Genomic DNA, 17,566 nt, shown 5'->3' on the forward strand with positions numbered 1-17,566 from the left:
CCGGCGCCCCTCCGGGGGTTACGACCCCCTGCCCGGGGGCGGCAGCGGCCGCGGCGGGGCGGGGCGGGGCGCTCCCGGGAGGCGGGGGCGGGCGGAGGCGCGGGAGGCGGCGCGGCGGCCCGGGCCGAGCCCAGCCGTGGCGGGCCCGGAGGGCAGCGGCGCCGCGCTCATGTCAGCCCGCGCCCGCCGCCGCGCCGCGCCGCAGGGGCCGCGCTGAGCGCCCGGCCCGCCCCCGCCCCGCCGCGCCTCTTCGGCCGCCCCCCGGATCGGTTTTATTTCGCTTTTTTATTTTCGATCGGGTTTATTTCCCTTTTTTTAATTATTACCTTTTTTTCGAAGGGGAGGAGCGCGAAATCCAACTAAAAATGAGCCAAAATGTCTGAGAAAATGTCCAGCTTTCTGTACATCGGGGACATCGTGTCCCTGTACGCCGAGGGCTCTGTCAACGGGTTCATCAGCACGCTGGGGTGAGTGCGGGGCCGGGCCGGGCCGTGCCCGCGGCGGGGCGGCGACCCGCGGGCTGCGGCCGGCGGTGGCGGCGGGGAGAGGAAAGTCGGAAGTGATGAGCGGGGCGAGGGAGGAACGGGAGAAGTTGTCGCACAGGCCCGGGGCGCGGGGCCCGGCCGGCGGCGGCACCGGCGGGGCGGAGCGGGGCGGAGCGGGCGGGCGGCGGTGCCCGGTGGCGGCGGCTCGGCGGGGGCTGCCCGCGCTCCCCGCCCCCCGCTCGGCGCGCGCCGCGGCTGCAGCTCCGGGCCAGCCCGGACCGGAGTACCCGGCGTCTGCCAGCACCAGCACCCGCTCTGGGGGAGTAACCTGTGCTGCACCCGAATGCGGCCACACAGTCATCACTTATAGCGAACTCCTCCGGGGTTTTTATTTTATTTTATTTGGATTTTTGAGATTTTGGGGCGAGGTGTGTATTTTACTGCACGTCTAAGAATTTTTGTTGAAGTCGTGAAATACAAAACCTTTGCTTTCTTGCTCAGCGTCGTAATCGACTCGTTAAATGTGCGTCCCTTTACTTCTGGTTTGTGCTTGCCTGAGGTTTTATCTGTGGTTGTTAATGATCAGATATTTATAATCAGGTATTTAATCTCTTGGGGATGCTTTTTCCACAAGCACATCTTTCAGCTTGGGGGGTGAAAAGATGTAGTTCAGCTGTGGCGATTTCACTGAGCTACTTCTGCTTGCTTGAGCTTTTCATTAACCTTGGCCACTTTAAATCACCGTTCTGGAAGCCAGGACAGAAGCCCACAGTGACTGACAACAGAAATACATCCATGTTCTTCTTTAAACCGTCAGGTAGTTTGGTGGTTGTGGCATGTCCCCAGGGTGCAGTGGTTCCCCCTCACGTCTGCAGGACAGCTGCAGAGTTTCGGTGGCGGTGGCATGCCCAAAGTAAGCGTGTCCGTGTGTCCTTAAACCTTTGTCAACGGGAACCTCTCCTGCACTGTGTGCACTGTAGCGATCCGATTGACAAGGCAGCTCAAACACGAGTTAGGTATCGGCGTCATTTGCTGCTTAAACATTAGCGGTACCTTCTGAATAATGAGTTAAACTTGCCGAGGCTGATCCGCTGCTAATTAATGTGTGCCTGGGTATCGCTCCTGTATGTCGTATTAAGCTCCGGGTGTCCTGAGATCTCTTCGGGGGGGACTGTAGGGCGAAGTAATGACAGTATTAAAATACAAATGATGAATGTCCAAGTTATTTAGTGTGGTACTGTTACTGGAAAAGAGCTGGTGTTGAAGGTCGTTTGTATTTTTCAATCTTATTATTACTTCCTATCCTTGCGGTCCACTCATTTCATCTGTTGGGAAGTGTTTTTCCATGCTTAGTTCCTCTATTTGTTCCTCTAAGTTTGTGCCTTCTCTATCTGTGACTCTGTTCTGTCTCACATCTCCTTTTGTTTTGCTTACTCTTGTAATTTTAAATCCTGTCTGAAAACATTTGCTTTCTGCAACTGTTAATCACTGGATATTGTTTCTTATTCTTGTAACCCCAGTATTGATTTTTTGTTGGCATAGTTTGTTGTTCTTGTCTCATTGCTCTGTTCTTTTATCTGGGGGAAGCTAAATTTGCCGTAGTTTTACTTTTCATTTTGTTGAGAAATGTTCCTCTTTCTGAGAACACCTGCATGTCTACAGTCGTAGATGCTTCTGCTGTGTCTGGTGCTTGTACAACCGCCTGTGACATGAACACTGGCACTCCTGTGTCGCAGTCTTCATGCTGCTGATCCTCCCCTCATCCCTTGGAGTTAGGGCAGGACATTTACCTCCAGTTTTAGAGACGGGAAGCCAAGATCAAAGCTCGCCTAAGGCATATGGGAACTCTTTACCAGAAGAAATAATTGAACTCAAGCCAACCCTAACTAACAGATTATCCAGGTTCTGTTTTTAGGCAGCTATCCCAGCTCAAGAAAACTACCTGGGATGAGACAGGACTCCTGTCTGCATCTCTCCTTCAGCAGCAGGCCAGGAGTTCAAAAATGCTGATGTAGCTCTGTTAGCTTTTCAATACAGCTTTTTTTGTGCCGTGCTCCCTGGCATGGTAAAGGCAGCCACAGAGCCAGGAGTATGGAGTTAAGGAGCTGAAGGCCTGAAGGACATGTGAAGTCACCAGTGGAAAACTCCTATGTCTGCTAAATGGGAATACCGATCCCTTTGCTGGTGGTACAAGTGCTTGGACTGAAATTTAAAGTTGTGATGCCAAGTCGTGGTAGCTGTGCCAGCTATTGCAATTACTGCCTTTGGACCGGTTACAGCAACACAAGAGGCAGAAAAAACAACTCTACGTTCAGGGAAAAAGTTTGCCCAGCCGCACATTTGGTGTGCAACCATTGCTAAATTCCTGCACCTCCTGCATTCCTGCAGGTCCTCTGTTTGCAGATGTCTGAAAAGAGGTGGCCTCGTCTTCCAGAGGTGCCTCTTCTTGGTGGAGACAAAATGGGGTGGGAGCGGGAATGATTGCTTGTTTGCTTCATTTGACTGACGCAGGTCCTTGTTTTATTGCTCTTTATTGCCTGTGTTGCTCAGGAAAGGTGCTGGGCAAACTAGCTTGTTGCTTACACTGTTGAGTCCATCGGGTCGTGTCATGCGGTTGCAAGAACTCGAAATCCAGCTCAGATCTAGTGACTCTGCAGCAGGGAGAGAGTCCTGTTTATTTTAAGCTGTCTGAGGCTAATTGTTTCTTAAACAAAGCGTGAGCGAGGCCATTCTATAAATAAGATAAAATAGTACACAGCACCTCTCCAAGCGGGGGAGGTCACGTCAGCAGACCTTACTCTTGAAGACTTGAACCAGCTCAATGGGTGAGTTTTGAGGGAGATTTCTAAGGAAAGACTGTTTGATGCATTTTAGAGTATTTTTTGCTCACTTGCTAGTGCAGAAATTTTCATGTGCTCAGTTTCCCCAGGAAAATTAAAGCAGAGAGGAAGATGCAGCTGAGCTATTCAGTTCAAGTATATGGTCAGGTTAATATCTACTATAACCTGTGTGTGGAAATCTTCCTTAGTGCAGTTTAGGAGGTCCTAACCTCCTTGTTTAGGAGATGGGGGATCCATTCTCCTTGGCCTTGTGTCCAGATGAGCATGCTGAGTGGTGCTAGGTGAAGGCAGGAGTGCCTTTCCACACCTCCCCCTACAAAAAGGGTTTGAGAATCAAAAGAGAACAATGAGATTTTGTAAATGGGACCCAAAAGGTTGGGGCACTGCTCTGAGCTGGAAGAAACCTGTGCTCCTGTCCTTGTCTCTGAACTGTTTCTTTGCTGTAGGCAGCTGTTGGATGTGAGCATGAGGGCTCTGCTTTCATATTTGATCCCTCTTAGTCAGAAGAGGAAACCGAACCTCTCTTCCGCATCTGGGTTAGCGCTGTAGCGTGGGATGGGGGCAGGGAAGTTGGGTAGCACTGCTCCGAATTCTTCCTCCTGTATCCATATTTTAAAAGAGAGAGGTTGTGCTCAGTTTTCGGAAGAAGAGGTATAACCACCTGTCTCCAGGAGGATGTTCCAGGCTATGGATCCCAAGTGGAGAAGGGCACCTTTGGGTAATGGTGCAGGAGAGGGCTTTAGGGCTCAGCATTCTCTGTTGGCAACTGCAGGTCTTTGGGTGCTTGAGGTGCTGAGAGTCCCAGCAATCCTCTGCTCTTTTTTTTCTGCTTGGCTTTGGGCTTATTCTGGGTTTGGATGCTGCTCTGAGGTGCTGATGATGTGTCATCTGGCTTTTCCAGTCTCAAGGCTGAGAAAAGGAAACATTTGGGAAAAGGGATTTATATCCATGGGTAGTGCTTTCTGCCATTTCAAGATATATTCGGTACTGGATTGTTGAACTGTACTAATGATGTATGTTTCTACCCATTTTTTAGCTTTTAATGCGTTTTAGTTTCTGCACAGTTGGAGGCTTTATGTCCCACAAGAGATATGTGGCAGAGGTAGGCAAGGAATGTAGGTATCTTCAGTTGTCCTAGACCAGTGTCTGAACCTTGAGACCACCTTCCCCAATATTTTGGCTGTAAATGTTGGCAGTGATGTATGCTGGCAATTTGAGCTGCTAGTAATCACCTATCGGTACAGTGAGGGGAAAAAGAGTATTCTTGATTGGAGAGGCAGAAAAAAAGTACATAATGACAACGGCCATCATCAGCTGTAGGAAGATTTGACGATGAGCCTGTTAGTCACCATCAGTAGCTGCATTCCTGTCTTACCTCCATAAATGCACTTCTGTGCCATAGCAAGCAGGAAACCTCATGGAACGTAACTGGTGAAGCGTGCAGCAGGAGCTGCCTGCTAGGGAATATATGACCAAGGGTGATGACGGGTGCTGAGACTTATTTCTAATTAGCAGTAGAAAGTGTGCTGAAGAGTGTTTGAACTTGTTTTCTTGAGTTTAATGTTGATTTTTCTTGAACAGCTTCTCTTAATTTGTAGAAGCGTTTGCTAAAAGAACTTTCTTACTTGAAACAAGTATTGCAGTTTTATTCAGGTCCCTTCACTGGCCTTTAGTGCATTAGTTGTCTTATTGGAGTTGGACTTCACACACAGGCAGAGTCAGTCATACTTTGTGAAACGACAGAATTAAGTAGAAAGTGCTTGTGGAAGAGCATAAATCAGAATATTCCAAATACAATGAAGGCTAAAATGTGTCATCTTGGTGGCCTCAGGAATGGTGCTAAAGAGAAAAGATGTAGTGACTGATGATGCTTACAACACACCAATGTAGAATTTTCATCAGTGGACTTTTTTTTTACCCTTCTCTCCTACTGTATGAAAATGCAAGGTATGGTTAAGGAACAGAGTGTATGTCCTTTAATTAATAGGAAATTTTTCTTTCTTGTGCCAACTGGCAAAATGTAATTAGTCAGGAAAGAAGAAAAAGCTTGAAGAAAGTGAGAGTAGCATAGTTAGCAATACTCATGATTCTAAATGTACCAGAATTAAATTAAATAATACCCCGAAGAGAGAAGGGAAGATTAACTTCAGCTTTCCTGTGGGCAAAAGTATGTTTATGTTTTATTACCTAGGTACTTTATCCTTCGGACTGACAGTACCAATGAGATTTGACAGTTTTGATTGTGTGTTTCTTTTTTTTTTTTTTTTTTTTAACACTGTGTAGGATTAGCATTTTCAGAACTATGTTGTCTTGGTTGTTTTCCTAATGCAAAAGCACTGGTCTGAGTTCTGCAACTACTTTGAATATATGCTAATGTACAATTTTCAGCTATATGGTGTATTTCTTTTCTGTGATAATCATCTGAAGCATAAGCTATGTTGTATGCATTATTAAATACCTTCATTGATCTTTAAATAAATGCCACATAACCAGAGGTGTAGACATATAAATACAACTCGGTATCTGCATGCCTTGCAATTCAATACATGTATCAAAGCTTATATCCTCTGTAATTATCCACTCACATTAGCAATTAGGCACTGCTCCAGCTTTACCATTTATAACAAACTTATTTTGATGCTCATTTCAAGTGTTTTAACAACAGCACCGTCTTTAAATAAACAATGAGACAGAGCTTTCCACAAAGCACTCTTATGGGAATGCAGCAAGTAATGAGCCCCGGAGGGGGTTTGTTTGTTTCAGAAGTTTTACTTGCACACAGAGCACAGCTTGGGTGTGAAGGAACATAGGATTAGACTTAATTACGGCGTTATGATTTATGAGACTGTACGCTAAAAAGTAATATCCTTGGTTCAAAGAGCTCATCGTACAGAAGTGGAAAGAAAATTGGGTTTAGGGAGAGAACCAATTGATTTAATGTAGAAGTGAGTTTATCCTTAAGCTGTGTGGTAGTAATGGGAATGAGAGAGGACTCGAATTTTGAATTGAGACATGTGGTGTGGCTATTACAACTTCTGTAGTTCTCAGCTGGGCTATGGGTAACGTGGGGAGTAGTCAGGAAAGAGAGGGGAGATTGTTCAACTTGCATGACTTTAAGTCTGATTTAACTTCCTTTTACATAATGAGGAGATTAACTGAGCAGTCTTTACACGGTTCTGGGACTCAATAGAAATCAATGTTATCCTGTATTTTAAAACTGCTGCAGAAGAAAGAGTCAGATCAGTCTTCGACTCCCCCAGCTTGGAACATTATCTCCTAAGAAGCACGTGAACCTTTGCTCAGTCGGGTGTTTTACGGCATGGCAAGGTGTTTGAAACCCGCTGCCCTTCTTTGTTAACAGTGCTGGCTCCTGCTGCTGCTTGGCTGAAGTGTGAGCCTGTTTGTTCAGCTGTACCACAAAGCCATGTCCTCTGCACGTGTATTTTATGCACTTGGAAGTCTGGTTTCTGCTTGCTTTGAAAGGTCTGTTACTTCTTGCAAGGGAGACTGGTGAAGTTCATATGACTTTGATATACTTGATTAGGGATATTTGTGGAAAAAGTGGAGAAAGGAGAATAAATGGTAGTGCAGGATTTTACTTTTTCCCTTGTCTGTGTTGTTTTGTCACAAATTCATTGATGCATATTTTAATTATATTAAGGATATAAACCCCCTTGTGACTGATTCTTTTAAACCTGCATTTGTTATTTGTAAATCTGATTCCATCTAATTACTTGAATCAATAGTTCCACGGCTATGTAGATGTGTAGGCACTTCCTGACATAGGTCCTTGTTTCAGCTGTGTTTAATGGTGCTAAACCTTGACTTTTTGGACACAAGGTACGTGCCTGGGGCTGAATGTTTTTGTGTGGAAAGTTTCAAGTACAATGGTATTTCTGAGAACAGGATGAGCAAAAGTGCATCGGTTATCCCTGTTTTTTTTTTTAAAAAGGGGGGGATCTTGCAGCTGTGTATTGAGAGCCTTCCTGAGCTGCAGGTCTGTCTCCAAACCCACTTCTCCTCCAGCATGGAGGACTTGTCCTTCTCTGCCTCTTTGAAATTTGCCCAGGTTTTGACAGCAGTGAGTTGAAGAAGGATTTCATTCAGACCCCTGCAACTGCATGGGCTGTCTTGGTACCTGCCTCTTGCCAGAGGGCACTGGGTGTTACCTGCCAGGGGCAGCTTCTCCTCTCTGCTGGCACTGCGCACCAAGAGACCCCAACCTGACTGCAGACTGCAGCTGTGTGGGAGGTGAATCCCATTTCCCAGGGTTTCCAGCTCCTTTTTCTGGGCAGCACAGGAAAGCTTCAGTTGACCAGCTTGTGTTCCCTCTCTCTGGAGAAGTAAAGATACTTCCAGTTTTTACTGCCTCAGTTCAGTTTAAATATGAAACAAACAAACAAAGAAATTATATTCTAGCAAGGTTTTGATTGCAAAATTGGAAACCCGGGGTTAAACAGGGAAAGCAGAAGACAGAGAAAACACAGGCTTAAAGTGTTATTGTTATTCCAGTCTTGTATTAGGTATCACTTGAGGTTTCGCGGGGCTATTTTGGCTGTGGTAGCCAAAAGATTGTGTCAGGAGTAGTCTTGTTGCTCTAGCACTGTTTTTCGAGCTGTCTGTCCCTGAATCTTTGTCTACCTCTTACACTCATTTGTTTGCATTTTTTTGGATTCTGTTGAATAGAATCAAAGCATTGTCCAAAGCATGTGATTTTAAACCTGTTCTTATTTATTGCTTAATAATAAAGGAAAGAGGACTCTAAAGCGTTGACCAGGCTGGGCTGCCTGGGGCTGTCCATGTGAGCACTGCAGCACTGTCCTGCAGCGTACCTGAGAATGAACCACCCTGTCCAGAGCACCTGCAGTGCTGGTTCTTCTGCTCAGGTTTACCTTTTGATTTAGCAGGCTAAGTGAATTGTCATTATAAACTGGGGGCAGATTTTGCAAACCATGCCCATGAGGGCTTTTTCCCCTCTTCCTGTTGCTCTGTACCTTGCCTTCAGTGCCTCTAGTCTGGAGGGTCCTTTTGCGCTAGCAGGAACATTTTGGAGTTTGGCAACTTGAGATGCTGCCTGTGCTGAAGCTGCACCAGCCCTTCCTGGGCTTCACAGGTACATCACATCATCTGAGCAGGGTTATCCTTGCCATTACTTCTGCGGGCTGATGAGTGACCACGGGGTTGCTATAGGTTGCAGAAAAGAAAACAAGTCTCCCCTGTCCTGTCAGTGCTCCCTCAGTGGCCCCTGGATGATGAACAGTACAGGGGGATGTGGGTGCAGAGAGGTTTGTGGTGAACGTAGGGTAAGGCAATAGAGAAATCAGCAGAGCAGGGGTGCGTGGAAAGAGGTAAGGGTGTGTGTGTGTGGTGGGGCAGTAACTGATGCACGTGGTCTAAAAAGCACCATGTGTTAGAAGGGAGGTAAGGCTGAAGAGGAACAGAAGATGGACAGTTGCTGGGGGATCTGCAGTCCCCTACTGACAGAAAAAGCTATGAAAGCTACTGCCAAACTGTCTGTCGTCTTTTCAGATTACTTCACATGGAATAAGTCAGCTTCTCACTGCTGCTGTTTACTTTGATATTTCAAATGGTGAAGGCCTGTGCTGAGGGTAGTATGGTCTCAAACAATTGAATATTTGATATCTTTTCCCCAGGATTTTTGGTATTGTTAGGAAAATGCGTAATACCACCTTCTCCAAGAGAATGTCCAAGTTACAAAGTCAGTTCCTCAGAAAGAAATAGCATTTTAAATACTGCCTGTGGTACCTTATGCAATTCTTTCTGTAAAAGCACAACAGTCCTTAGTGATCTGGTCCTGTACTATTGTTTTCAATGTATGGCTGACTTGCTAAGCGCATGTAACGCTCAATGCTTTTGTAACAAATAAGGTTATATATAATGAATTGTGATAATTTACTAATCTTTGTAGATAATAAATTTTGGACAGTGCATTTAAAATGCCCCTTCATGTTGTTGCTGCTACATGAGTGAAAGCATGAAGTTGAAATTTATATGAAATCACTTAGCAGAAGGCGGCTAGAAGAGCATATCCAAGTGTGGTTGCTATCATTTGATGCTGTAAGTTAAGCTTTTCTCTGTACAAAGAATTGGTATGAAAACAGTAATCGAGTTTTTGTTCTTTGACCTTTGGCAGATAAAAAGTAACATAATTTAAAAAATCAACAAACAAACCCTGAAACAAGGCTTTTAAGATGAATCTCAAAACACACAAACTTGTTATGATACAATGCCTAGACTTCTTATCTTGATTTTTTTTTTTAAAGACTCGTTTGAATTTCAAACAGCTTTTTTTTCCCCCTGCACTTAACAGTACAAGTTAATCAATGTCGCAGGGGCAGCTGAAAGCATGCAGTCACAGGATTAGGAAAACAACTGCTTAAACTTGTGGTAAGCCCCAGATTTTAATACCTACTGCACACAGTTAAAAGTTCAGTGTAAACTTGTGCTGCTATTGCTGTGTGCAGAGTAGAGCCAGGCCAGGCACAGGAGGCTTGGAGCCGTGCAGCTGCTTGCCTGCTTCCTGAGGGTGCTTTGGATGAAAACTGGAGCAGCGGCAGGCACAAGCCACCGAGGCATCCCCAGCCACCGCTGCAGGATATGTTTCATTTTAGTGTGGGGGATTTTGCCTGGCTCCAGTGTGTGCGTGCTTCCTGATGCCTGTGAAATTTTGTGTAGTTCTATCATCTTGAGCACTGTGGTGCGGGAAATGTAACTAGGCAGCTTCAGAGGGCAGCTAAGTTGAATGTGACCAGTGTGGTTTTGTACTAAATCTTGCAATACCTGAGGTTATTTGTAAAGTCCCAACTCCCAGGGCTCCATGAATTTTCAATATCCTCGGCTTCTTCCACACAGATGTGGAGAAAAGCTTGAAATCAGCAATGGTAACAAATGAAATGTGTGTAAGAAATTCCCTGAGTTTAGTAGTGATTTTCTTTCACTAACTTAAAGTCAGAGCACCTGCTTTCAAGTGGGGGGCCTAACTAATGGCATGTGAGTACCTGAAACTGGAAACTGTTTTTGTGTGACCTTGTTGATCTCATTTTAAAGGTAGCTGGGCTTAGATTTCTGATGGGCTTCCTAGTTGTTCCAGATAACTTAAACAGTAGTGTGCTTTGCTAAAATATTCTCAGTCACCTTTTCAATCGGGCTAATATTTTTTTTATTGTTCAGAAAAAATAAATAAAGAGAGAAAACACATAATGTATTGGGAAAGAGGCTATATCAGTTTTGGAAACACTAAGAGCAGATATTTGTACAGTTATGAGTGGTGAAAAATGTTTAAATGCATTATTAAAGTTCCATTCTTCCAAACAAAGAATAATAGCTTTAAGGCTACCTAAAACATTTTTTTAAAATATTCCTTCAATAAAAAAAAAAAAAAAAGCAGCAAACTAGCAAACTGCATTGAGTGAAAAAGGTTAATTGCCTATTAGTAGTATTTACTTTGATACCTTGGACAATTTCCAACATAGGTTATTGCCTTTTGCTGCGGTAGACTCAATTTCAGCTGAATACACTGTCTTCTTGCCATCTACCACTTGTTAGGGTGCTAGTCTGTAGACTTCACTCCTATTCGAAATTATAAAAACAGGGCCCAGTGAGTTTGACTCTTTGCAGAGAGCTGAAAAGTCAGGGTTAAGTGGAGAATTTTGTGGAATTCCATCATTCTAAAGTAAGGTTTTACATCAGGCTTGCAGATGTTAAATACAAGTAGGGCAATGTCTGTAATGCTTTTCAGGTTAAAGATAGAATTTAGTAAGTCAAGCTTTACTGTAAAACAGGTTTTATAAGTAATGAACTCATGTAATAAATATTTTGGATTTTAGTATTGCTCTAAGAACAGTAAAGCTGACTATTTCAGTGAATATACGAAGTCCAAGTTTCAAGTAAGATTTTCAAATATCTTTGTAGGTATCCTTATATATCATTGCTGTCATCGTAGCATGTTATGTATAAAAAATATTAGAATACAGAAGAAACAATCCTTGCTTTTAAATTATAAAAGTACTAAATAGCATACAGAAAATTTAGTGGATTTTTTTGTTGTTGTTGGTGAGGAAGTAATACATTTGTGTAAGGCTGTAGGTGATAGCTTGTTATATGTTCTTTTTACTGAGAAAAAGTAACTAACAAAATAGTGACAGAGTTCCATGATGTTATTTCCTGTACAGGTGGTCTGAGATGTAGGTCCTACACCTGCAAAGTTGTAAACTTAAACTGCAAATATGTCAAGGGGCAATTTTTTAAAAGAACCTGTTAAAGAGGATCCAAGTTAAGATTCCTACTTTCTTGAGTAGGTCTTCAGGACTAGTAAAAGATGGATTAGGATTTGATCGTGAAACCATTCAGAGGCAGGCATCTCACTCTTCAGAGAGGGCACTGCTGTGGACCCTGGGCAGCTGCAGGATTTGGGTTAGAGGTGTGCTCAGTCTGTGTTAGCAGTTGCTCCTCTTGCAAAAACAAGGCAAGGTCAGGACCTGGCAGGCAATAAATCTTGTCTGTATTAACTTTTGTAGTTGAACAGGTTTTTCTGCCAGTGAATGTAATGACCAATTACTGTATTCCCCCCGCCCCATGTAATATCTAGGATACAGTGAAACTATTACTTGTAAAGTTCAGTTCTATTGGAACACCTCATTTAAAGCTGTACTGTGCATTAGCTGGTGGAGTTAAATTGCTGGTCCACAGGACTGTTTCATCTGGTCGATTTCCTTTCTGTGGCAGATTAAACTGGTTGCTGTGATTACGCTGCTCTTAATAGAATCATTTTACTTGAGTAGAGCTGGGAGAGCGCAGGTTTGAGTTTTCAACCATGGACCTAATGTATATTTGAAGGGAAATACTCTAATAAGGGGTGGGATACAAGCAGAGGAGCGATTTGCACAAGGTTGTTGACAAGTCGTGGAATATAACCAAAGACTCCCAAGTTCTTGGCCAGTGCTCTTTTTATAAATGTTGATCCGGTAGCATGTTTATTGCGAAGTTGCACAAATTGTTTTATATTGGTATATCTCATGATAAGCCTGGGAGTAAGACAGTTGTGACAAAACTAGTTAATTAAAATTTCCATGTGTCAAACTTTTTTTAAAAGTATGTATCTAAAGATGCAGAATGATATTTATTATTAAAAACAAATGTGCTGAGAAGAGTTTTACACTTGCTGGCATTATTGTCATGCTCATACATTGGGTGGAACCTCATTGACACTGGTAAGTATAATTACTGTTCTTTGTAATGGAAGTGCAAGATAAAATCCTTTGTCCTTTCTGCAACCAGATAGCTTAAGCAATAGAAGTCACCACCCAAAGCACATACACTTGGTAAAGCCTAAATAAAAGCTGAGTCATGTTACCCAAGAACCTTCTTAGAAAGAAATTCATAATCGATAAGACAAGCTATACAGGCCTAAGTGAGCAGAAGTGCAGAGAACATAGGACAAAAACTCAGCCACAGCCAGAGGAAACGTGATACGCTGACCCAAGGACAATAAAAACGAGTGTGTGCTATGAGAGTGCTGTTCTCTCTGCAAACTGTAATAAAAGAAACTCCTGCTGTTTGATTTCTCCGGTGTCCAGGAAAACAAGAATTTATAAATTCTTTCTGAATAAATGATAAAGAAAATACCTGACACAATCTCAAACTTTTCTTTATAGTGGAAGCAGCCCTTAAGTCTCCAGAACTGATATCATTACTTATGACCAACAATAACGTGGTATCATGAGACGGATCCAACTTCCAAAATGGAAATTTGTGACTGATGTTCTTGTGGAGCCATGGTACAAGAAACAATCACAGAAAAAACGTGCAGCCTCAAAAAAGACCAGAGAGAATTGATATGATTTCTGGTACAAGAACTGGAAGCCTTGCAGGTAGAATTAAAGCAATAACAAAAATGTTATCTGAAAAAAGAACTGGGTGCATTAGGAGTCAAAGCAAAGAGGTTTCCTAGTGGGTAGTTTGAATGATGATTTGCATGTGAAAGTGAAACCTTTTATGGGCAGCAATTAAAAACTGTCTGGACAAGTTTGGGAAATGAGCAGGCAATGTACCCACTCTCAAACAGCAAGGTGGGTCAATGGGAACGTCAAATATATATGTGCTGTGGTCCTGATCTGTTTTTCCACAAAATGTAGAGCCTCAGCAGAGACTTAGCTTGATCATTAGAAATGATCTTGCAGATCAGTTATTTTACAAATCAGTTATCCAGGTGTGGAAATACAGGTATGAGAAGACAAAGGGGAGTTTAGAATGTGATAAAGTGTGATAAAATTTCTGAACTACTTGGAAAGAATCCCTGTTGGTGCTTAAAATTTCAGACATTTTCATTCTAAATCATCTAAGGAAGAAATACATGGTCAGGACTATGCTGAGGCTTCTGGAGAATAGCTTAACCTTTGGTTGTAGGAGTTAATAGGGCTGTGCTTTCACAGGCATTCACAGATCTGGGAGCAGCAGGGAGACCTTGATGCCTCACCCAAAAGAACTCTTTGGAGGCTAGTTGCAGATACTGCCTTAGGCAGAAGATTAAAGGATTATTCCAAGGAATGGCTGTACTCAAAAAGAGATCACTTTTTCTTTGCTTCTCATAAGATGCAAAACCTTCTGAATCATCCCCTTGAAGAATGTATTGTTCCCTGACTGGACCTCAGAGCAGACAACTCTCAGGAGGACATTTGGGAACATAACTGGCTCTTGCAATCATCTTAAATTGTAGCATCCCCTCAGAGTGGCAAGATCAAGGTTTTCTGGTCATATCAGGCAAGCTTGGAGTTTAGAAATGAGATAGTACATAGGACATTATATTTGGTCAGAAATTGTATCGTGGCTTTGAAACTGCTGAAATTGTGAGGGCTACAAGAGTCACAGTTGATTCGAAAAAAATACAATTTGGTGAAATGTTAAGCAGGATGTGGAAAATGGTGCAGGAAATTGATGTTTGCAAGACAGATAAGAGAGAGGACCTCAGTGCAACAGTATCTTGTGGTGGTATCAGTGGAGCATGTTGCTGAAGAGTTTAGGTTTTTTTCTGCCAGAGAACTGATAGTTATGACTGTGCATTCACATAGTCATGACTGACTTCACAAAATCGCCCGACGCTTGTGAAGTCAGGAACCAAAGGGCACTGGAAATAAAAGAGATTTTGCTGAATGATTTTTGTAGATTTAGAGTCAAGAGTAAGCCATCTATGGATCAGAGGAAAAGTTCAAATTTTGCTACATCTTGGAGGCTGTAGGCTTCCCTAAAAGAAGCACTGTCTCAGCGTGTCCACAGTCTGATGGGTGTGGTAGAAAGGATCATTATGGACTCATACCTTTTACTGCCTTATTTTATAGATGCAAGGAAATTAGAGCACTGTATTCCATTGCCTTTGAGGGACTTAAAACAGGAGTGGATGAGAATATGAATTATACTCCAGAAGTTATTTTGTTTCAATATAAAGCAAATATCCTTTATAATAAGGAAATCTGGGTGATGTGGACTGTGCAGAAGATCAAACACTAGACAGGAAAATCTTGTTTAAGCCTGTTTGGGAACAGGAAGATCTCTTGGACACATTTTTACAGGAAAGCATATGGAGTCCAGGAATTGACTGGATGTGAGCAAGACATAATGAATCAAGGAGAAATGAGTCTCAGTTGCACTTTGTGCCTCCTTTTTGCATGTGATTGAGATACATGTGTTATAATAGTCTAGTCTGTAGTGACAAGTGCGTGGACTGAAGAGACCAAGTTCATGTCAAGACCAGAAAATGAAGATTTCCAGCAGGCTGGGGTGAAAGAAAGCATTTTTTCAGCAGCTGCTTTTCATCTATTATCTCAGTTTAGCAGAGGTCATAGAAGAACTAGAAGCATTTTTTGTCTTTAGCCTGAAAGGACTGGAAGTATCTTGTCAGCTTTTCTTTCCGATCACTTAATTCCTCTGGGAATACCAAAGATGCTATATTCCAAGACTTGCCTGAGTGGTGAAATGTCTTCAGGTATCTTCAAATACTGTCAGAATGGTCTTTGCACCTTGGCTGTGGGTATCTAGGTTGGTGAATGATGTTACCGTTTGAAGGAGTTTTGGAATTTCTGTGTTCTGGCTGGTTTTGCTCAAGAACAGGATGCTTTTATGTGATGGTAGTTTGAGGGATCAGATCTGAGAGCTTGTTTTTTAAGCTGGACCTTAGATGTCTTTTATGAGTTCTTGGTCCTTCTCCATGTAAAATGGCACTGAATCCTTCTGAGTGAAATCAGGTAGGTTATTTAGTTTAGCTGAAAAGGAGAAGAGGGAGGACTCTTTTCCTATGCATTCAGTGAAGTATGCTGGTAGCTCTTCTCATGTGGTAGCTCTTTCCATGTGGTGTTTGGTCCTGGTCTCTGGTCTCTGCAGCCTGAGGTGGTTCACTGTGGTTCCTCTTTTCCAGCATTTAATGTACTGTGTAGTTGTGGAGGAGCAAGAAGCCCATGTTGTCCTCATTACAGAGCTCTGGAATCCTGAAAGAACAGTTTGTGCTGGCAATGGTGTGCTTCAGGGTATCTTTTGCACCACTGATGCTGATTTTGCCACAGCACTTGCATTTTGTGTGGTTGGTGGGAGGATGTTGAAGAGAAAATTTGAGCAGTAAGGGGTCCACACAACCCAAACAGTAGATAACAAGTGATTATCTGTTATCACTAAAGAGTCTATCTTGTTACGCACAGTTTCTGCTTCTAGGGTAGTTTGAAAAATTAAGTGATTCTGAGTCTTGGGATGCCAATGAGCTTTGGTTTTCTGTTAGTTTGCAGGAAGAAGATGCTCTGGTCTTTGCCCAGGTTAGGGATTTATCTCAGGAGGCTGGTAACTTCACCACTACCCAGTCTCTAGATTGAAGGTAGGATCTTTCAGGATAGACAGTACATGTGAAGGGACTGAGGATTGCCTGGAAGATGCTGACAGGTTCTTTATGACGGTATTAGATGTAAATTACTTGAAATCCTTTCTGTAAAGGCTGAACTCTCCAAGGAGAGACAATAGACGGGGCTTCAACGGTACCCCAGCTGATTAGTGGCTCACTGTTCTGGAGATGATGGGTTTTCATTTTGGAGGCTGATGTTCCCACCCTAAACAGGCATCTGAGGGGCCAGATGAATTTCTGTGCGTCTGTGTTTCTGATTCATATTAGCCCTAATACAAAAGTAACTGCTTTCACAGGGGTCTTGGCCAGAGGGGATTGCTGAGGGAGCTAGGAAGTCTTATTTCACTTCTGCCACCTCTGCTACTGTGTGTTGAGAGGAGGGGGAAGTGGGATATTTGTGCAATCCCTTGCAGATGGTGAATTGAGCACTTGCTAGTCAAGTGTTTCTGGGCACTGCATTGCCAGAGTAAGTCAGCAGAGAATCTGATCCAAATGCCAGTCGAAAATGTGCTCCATAGCTATGACAAGATCTGTACAAAGTTAGTTGGCAGGAGCTTACGTACAATTTTGGTGAGTATAAGTGCTGTGATACTTTTTTCTAATTTCAGGATGACAAGTTAGATACAAGCTTTTCTTTTGTATAAACACAGAGCTTTATATACAAACAAATAGTTATTTTCGGTGCTTGTTTCCTAGAAAAAAAATTAAACTTGAAAGGTCAAAATAAAAAAAATGTTCTAAAGCCTCTTCAGATTGAAGATTAGAAAAAAGAAACAACAAAGGCTCAAACTCACTTCCAGTCTACATAATTGCTAACACAAAGCTGCAGACCAACCAGATAAACTGCACATTGTGAGGTGCAGGAACGACTTGTACTCCTTTTAAGTTGCCAGAGTAGCAAGCAGCACATACATGCAGCGGAATAAATCCTTGTCTCTGCTTTCCATTTTTCTGAGAACAATTAACCATTTAGGTTAAACCAATATCAGCTTATATCTTAATTGATCACTGGAGAGCAAGTAGCTTCTGATGTCTTATTTAGGGCACTATACTGATGGAAGAAATTACGAGTGAACTGCTGTATCGGAGATTATTGTGCCTTTTGACTTCGTGAATAGTTTTTCAAACCACTGGGGCTGTGGATATGTGTTTACTCTGCAAGCTGTTTTTTATCAGTGGCTGCATATCTCTGTTCACCATCCAAACAGTTTATATGAGTGCTTCTTAGCCCTCTCTAAGCAATATGAGTTCATCTACTTAAACAATTTAGTAGATTATTTGTGCTAACGGAGTTGACTGTTGCTTAGAGACAGTCAGAGTCTGAAAGGTTGTAACATGAAATG

General features: G+C 42.8%; 1 protein-coding gene across 3 annotated transcripts in view; it reads left to right on the forward strand.

The window, feature by feature from the left end:
- The first annotated feature begins 192 nt into the window (after positions 1-192).
- ITPR2 (inositol 1,4,5-trisphosphate receptor type 2) overlaps positions 193-17,566 on the forward strand; it is a 268,243-nt gene continuing 250,869 nt past the window's right edge. For all 3 annotated transcript variants that reach the window (XM_055712925.1, XM_055712926.1, XM_055712927.1), the window contains exon 1: positions 193-467. In XM_055712925.1, the coding sequence (XP_055568900.1) occupies positions 376-467 (92 nt within the window). In that variant the 5' untranslated portion in view covers positions 193-375. The remainder of the gene's footprint in view (positions 468-17,566) is intronic.

The sequence above is a fragment of the Falco cherrug genome, chromosome 5 (genome assembly GCF_023634085.1).
Source record: "Falco cherrug isolate bFalChe1 chromosome 5, bFalChe1.pri, whole genome shotgun sequence".
Lineage (NCBI taxonomy): Eukaryota > Metazoa > Chordata > Aves > Falconiformes > Falconidae > Falco > Falco cherrug.